The 5,932-nt window shown below is 40.3% G+C and overlaps 1 protein-coding gene across 1 annotated transcript in view; it reads left to right on the top strand.

The window, feature by feature from the left end:
* LOC104499840 (disks large homolog 2-like) overlaps positions 1-5,932 on the top strand; it is a gene marked incomplete at its 5' end in the record, with an annotated part of 24,147 nt that overhangs the window by 8,840 nt on the left and 9,375 nt on the right. The window contains 2 exons of the mRNA XM_010143399.1: positions 4,342-4,392; positions 5,158-5,259. Coding sequence (XP_010141701.1) covers positions 4,342-4,392; positions 5,158-5,259 — 153 coding nt within the window. The remainder of the gene's footprint in view (positions 1-4,341; positions 4,393-5,157; positions 5,260-5,932) is intronic.

The raw sequence follows: 5,932 nt of genomic DNA, 5'->3' as shown, positions 1-5,932 counted from the left end.
TAGTTCAGAAAAGGTTTTTACAGCTGTCATCAAAATTACACACACAGTGCCACATCTATTTAGCCTAATTGCATAACTGGTTGTGATTACTCCAATTACCTAGAGAGGTAATACATGACTAAAAGGTACAAATAAGGAAAATTGATAGAAACAAAAATTTATACCCTCTGTCAGCAAGTCACTCTTGTAATGATTTGAAGACTCAGAACAAGGTTAAAGGAGTCCTGATTATCATCTTAGGCCAATGATTAACTAGGACACTTATGCTGGCTCTTACACTCCCCAAGGATTACTGGAACAAATATTGAATGTCCTCAGAAGATACATTGATCTTAAACACATAGTGCTGATATAACACTTTCCAGTCATAAGTTCATTCTCAGACTACCAATGATCATTTTACATATTGGATTTCCGGCCTTTCATAGCTGTAAACGTATTTCCAAAAATCATGCGTTTACTTACATAAACAGAGGTCCAGGGAAGGGATTTTGAGCCAGAGACCAGGATATTGACTCTCCACTGCAGTCTGTGTGGATGAAACAAAACAAGAAATTGATTTCTTCAAGATCTTGCAAGTACAACTCAGGTTGTACCTGCCCAAAACTGACATGGATGTTGACAGAAAAATAAGCCACCTTTGATTTTAGATTCAGCTGAGCAATAGAATTCAGGCAAGAGCTCAAAAGTAAATTAATTTGGCTCATCTACATGTATTTCAAGTGTATTTTTAATGAACACAAAAATTCTCTTTGATTTTTCTAAAATAATGAATAATTTTTAGCTGTCTTTGTAAGTACTACTTTTTGGTTATTCACTGCCTTGGATCCCTTTACAGATTTATTCATTCAGAGCAATTAACAGGATACAAAATCCATGTACTCCTGCTGCATAAACTGTCTGATGAGAGTGGGTGTTTGGTGACACGGTGGCTGCACCACAGCCGCTCACAGCAGCTCTCCTGCCCCGTTACTCACATGATGCATGCAGTTACACCAGCTGGTGATTCTTCTCTTCCCAAGCCTGAGAAACCACCAACAGGCAAACCATGATCAAAGGAAAGTAGAGCCATAGTGATCCAGGGAAAGTGAAAGCCCTTCAGCATCTTTACTCAGAAGTATATTACATTTAGGAAAGCATCCTTTTTTTTTTCCCTTCTATTTCCTTATTTTCATTCTTTTCTCCTCTTTTTGACTTGATGGACTTTTACTGAAGAACAAGGGATCATGCCCAGATCCTACAGAACAGGCTTTTTCCTTTTTCTCTTTTTCTTTTGTGTGTTAAGTTTCACAGAAGATGTTCCAGATCGATACAGCTAACCTGGGCTAATTAATCCTTTAATGTGGGTGATAAATGCAGCTTAGTCAAATGATAAATAAGAGCCCATGTTCTGCTGAATTTCACACTGTCTCACACCTCCAAGCCATCACAAGGTTATAACAATCCGAATACACATTGACTCTAGAGCTCTTCATTATACTTAATACTTTATGGACTACTTCAAAATCCTGCAAGTCCTGACTGCATAGAGATCATGAAAGAATGCCACCTGGGACAGTTAACATGCATATTAGCCTCTGAGGACTTACAGGATCTTGTCTGGACAGAACTTGGAAGGATTTTATTGACATAGAAACTTGAGCTTCCTAAGCCCCTTTTCCAGAAAAAAGGGGCTCCAAACTCACACTCCATGTTGAGTCTGAAACCCATCACTGAAGAGCCTTCAGTCAGGAAGATGTCTGTCCTGAAGTCCCAGTGTATCATAGTCAGCCTCACATTTTCTCCTTACTTAGAGCAATCCTTTCCAATAGCTTAGGCTTCAGCACAATTTGAGGGAGCTGGAGTTTTCTCTTTGCCTTCAGCCTGGCCAGTTTGACAAGACTTCTCTGACACGACAGGCTCGTTTGTCTCCATAGCCTAAACCCTACCAACAGCATGGATGTAATACCAACAGCATGGCTTTAGCATGTGAACATGTCTACCAGAGACTGGGCAAAACAGAAGGTTAAATCCATGCTGGCTTATTTGTGCTGGTTATAACTCGGTGCCAAAGCCAAATATTAGTCCACAGACAAATTTTTAAACAATAGTGTCAGAGTTGTTGGTTGTTTTCCTTCACGTTGCTCTTGTCACTGTCACTCCCATGGGGTTCAACCGTTTAAATGCAGATGTCTGCACCTGACCTTGCTGTTTAAGTGCCGTTATGGGATGATGGAGAAAAACATGCCTTTCTGGCTTTTTCTCTCATCCCAAAGTAGCCATATAAAATAGGTCAGATGACTCATGTCTTAGAATAAGCACCTGCCTATTTGTAGGCACCCATTGACTATAAAGGGTACCTAGGGACTAACTCAGACATAAGCACTCGCTATGGAGGTTTCTGAAATTAGCTGAAATTAATTCCCTTCTGCAGATCTATACGCCATAGAAACAAGTATTTTCAAATTTAAGACTGTATTCGTACAAACAGGGTCCCCTTCATGTGCTTAGTACACGATGGCTTCACCACCCACCCCAAGACTGACTTCCTCAGGGTGTTGAAAAGCGTAACCTTGGCTCTGGAGGCTGGAGGGCAGGCAGTGCAGGAGCAGGCTTGCCCAGCCTGGAGAGTGAGTCTTTTCATCTCCAGGGAAATGGGGATTGCTGAGCTCTACAACACCCCCAAAATTCCCAGAGAAACTTAAGGGAAAATGACACATCTGATGCATGAAACCTAGCGTAACAGTAATCCTAGGTATTTAGCTTTGCAAAAAGCCAAAGTTGAGCAAATGATTACAGCATCAAGCATTTGCAAATAGAGAAGAAAATTCATTATCCATACTCCTCATATGTTTTGTTGCCTTGTCCCTGAAGCTGTCTAAGTTCTTCCATTTATTAAGAACTGTTTTCTCCTTTGCTGCTTCAACACCATTGCGAGGTTGGAGTTGTGCCCCTCTGTTCTCTCTTTCTCCTGAAACATTTATTTGTTTTTTCTGTCATTTTCCTTGATTAAAACATTACTTTTACTTGAAAAGCTTTCTTACACATTTCTCACAGCCGGGTAGATAATATGTCACAAAAAAAAAATCTATCAACATATCAGATTCGTGACATGGGAGTCAGCTTAAGACCAAACCACAGAAGGTTTTGTACCTACTTGGGAGCTAGGCACTGCATCTAATACAAATCTTTTCAATATAGGTAATGGAGCCTCAGGAGTGACTCAGGTAGCAGTCAGACTACTGCAGGGTGAGATGTTCCCTTTAAATCCTACCCATCAGGTGTGAGGCAGCACCCTCGCCCATATGTGCACACTTCAGTTTGGCAGGAACCCCCCAGAATAATGTAACGCAGGTGCATGTGAGCATATGAAGTGAAGGCAATCCTGCCTGGTTTATAAAGCCCTAGGACTCCTTATGGCACTTTTGCTTCTGTAGTATCTAAATTAGTTGCAAAATCCATCTGTGAATCTTCCCAGAGACAAGTCATGAACTGAGTAAAAATAAAATCATAATTTTAAACTTTGCTGAGCCTAAGTCATATTTAGAACCTGTCAGAGCCCTTATGTGGTACCAAGCATGTGACAGTGACCTAGAAAAAGAAATGTCCAGCAATTATTCATGCAGTAGGTCGAAGAATCCTCCCCCCTCTCCTCTTTCACTCTCATAGAGGAGAGGACAGAGGCGCATAGAGGCTGTACACCTGTACCCAAGCTGTGGTCCATATAGTGCCACTTGTTTCTCATGACAAATTTCTCTGCTTTTAAATGTCACCATGAGGAAACAGCACTGTCCTAACAGGACTGGAAGGAGGATAAGTCTGTAAAGTATGATGCTGTGAGATTTGTGTTCAGGAAAGGGATGAGGGCCAGAAAATCGCTCATTGCTAATGTCAGGCTGTGAGTAAACTAGACTATGGAAGTTATGTGCAGAAGGACAATCAACCAAAGTGTATCTATTCTGAGGACAAAAATTGTTCAGTTTAGGTAGCCTGAGGATTTGCCCTGCAAGCAGCATGTTAGGGCCTGAACAATCAGACAAGCAAAAGAATTGCACCTTAAATTTCTGCACCATCCTAGTAAACAGCCTTGCTATCAAATCAGTAAATGAAGCCTTATTGCCCATCACTGAAAAAGCCCAATTTCAGCAATGAGAATTGAAACATGTAGCAGGGGAGGGATGTGAAGGAAAAAAGCGGTCTCCATACTTTAAAGTTATGAGGGACTTTGGAATGGTTCAGGTGAGAGCATTTACAGAGAGAAGTGTTGAATCCGACCTGTCTCTGTGTGAAGCATTTTATCAAGCTTTAGCACTTGATGTGTTGCTTGTCAGCTTCAATCTCTTCTCTTTCTTCTCTCGTCAGGAGGCCAAGAAGACTGCATCCTTTCTTATGAACCTGTCACCAGACAGGAAAGTAAGTTTCATCTCCTTTTCTGTCACTGTCCCTTTTTTTTTTTCATTTCATATTTTGGGGGCCAGCAGAGTAAGCCTTGCTGTGCCAGCCCTACATTCTCTGTGGCTCCTTTTTCTTGGCCACTTAATCTATCGTGTAAAAAAGAAACAATGTAAGTATCTCCCTTGCCAGCCCCAATTTCTAATTTCTCAGGACTCTACCCAGCATGCTTTCACGGCCTTTACTAATAAAGAAGTTAATCAGTCTACAAAATATTGATGCAGATTTTCTAGATTTACTGCAATATTGTTACATGGGAAGCCTTTATTATTTTCCTTCTCATGTGATATGTGACTCTAACTAGGGCAGATGAACCTACAGGCAAGCAACCGAAAATGGGAGTGTACCCACCTGATATAATATCAGAGGGACTCATAACTAAGAAGAAAAAAAAACCCTACAATACCCTTTCTATGCCTCATGAGAGAGTCCCTCTGCAAGTATTTGGGAGTGACCTTGTTGAGCAATAGCAAATATAAACACTTCCACACAGTTGTTTGACTACATGTGCATGCACCAACAGAGAGCTCTGCAAAACAAGTGATATTCAGCCCTTTTTCCTTATCCATGTCAATAAATAAACAAATTAGTCATCAATAAAATGGACACCAAAGTTTTCACCTCATACATAAAGGCAACAACTCTGGTTAGTGCGTCTTTGGGAAGATTTACTGTTCCTTGTAATAACAGCAAGATCATCAACATGTGCCTTTCTTTTTCGTTCAGTTAATTACACCAGGCCGGTCATTATTCTGGGTCCCATGAAAGATCGGATCAACGATGATTTGATATCTGAATTCCCTGATAAGTTTGGGTCATGTGTACCACGTAAGTATGATTTTACTTCTTGTCCTGCAGTTGAGTGAGCTGTGTCCCTTGGTGCCACACATCAAGTGAATTGCTGTGAATGCAGCATCCGTGAACAATACGCAGCTGAGTTTCTCAAAAGCTGTTTTTCCATTGGACAAAGAAGGGGAAAGGAATAAACTAAAAAAGATTGTAAAGGTCAGGAAAGAATTTCTCGGAAGAATTGTCTCAAAAACCATAAGAAGGTTTTAAAGAAGGAGCTTTCTTGCCACTAACTCAATTCACTCGTCAGTTAATTCTTAAATGAGATAAAAATCTGAAATACTTGTACTTGAAATACAATGTAAAATGTTTCAATTCAATTGCATAATAAAAATACGGAGTAATCTCTGGTTTGTGAGATCTAGACTGTCCAATCTGAAAGCAATATTGGACCCTGAATTAAGCAGAGTGTTTATATCCTGGATCATTAGAACTTGCTGAGTGTTTATTTCAGATTCCGATTGCAGTCTTACTTCATTTTAAACTGTTGTGTCTGCAAATACGCCAGCTTCAAACTGCCAGAGGTGAGATCGGAATCAGCCTTATAATTTAGGCTAAATTAAATTGATGAGATTGTGATTCATTTTATCACTGCAATAGGATTAGATTTACAACCCAGAACGAATTTGGAGTTTGTGTCTGATCCTGCTGA

This window comes from Buceros rhinoceros, unplaced genomic scaffold, assembly GCF_000710305.1.
Source record: "Buceros rhinoceros silvestris isolate BGI_N320 unplaced genomic scaffold, ASM71030v1 scaffold19279, whole genome shotgun sequence".
Taxonomy (NCBI): Eukaryota; Metazoa; Chordata; class Aves; order Bucerotiformes; family Bucerotidae; genus Buceros; species Buceros rhinoceros.
Note: the sequence above shows the minus strand (reverse complement) of the source record. Positions and strands in the feature narration are given on the sequence as shown.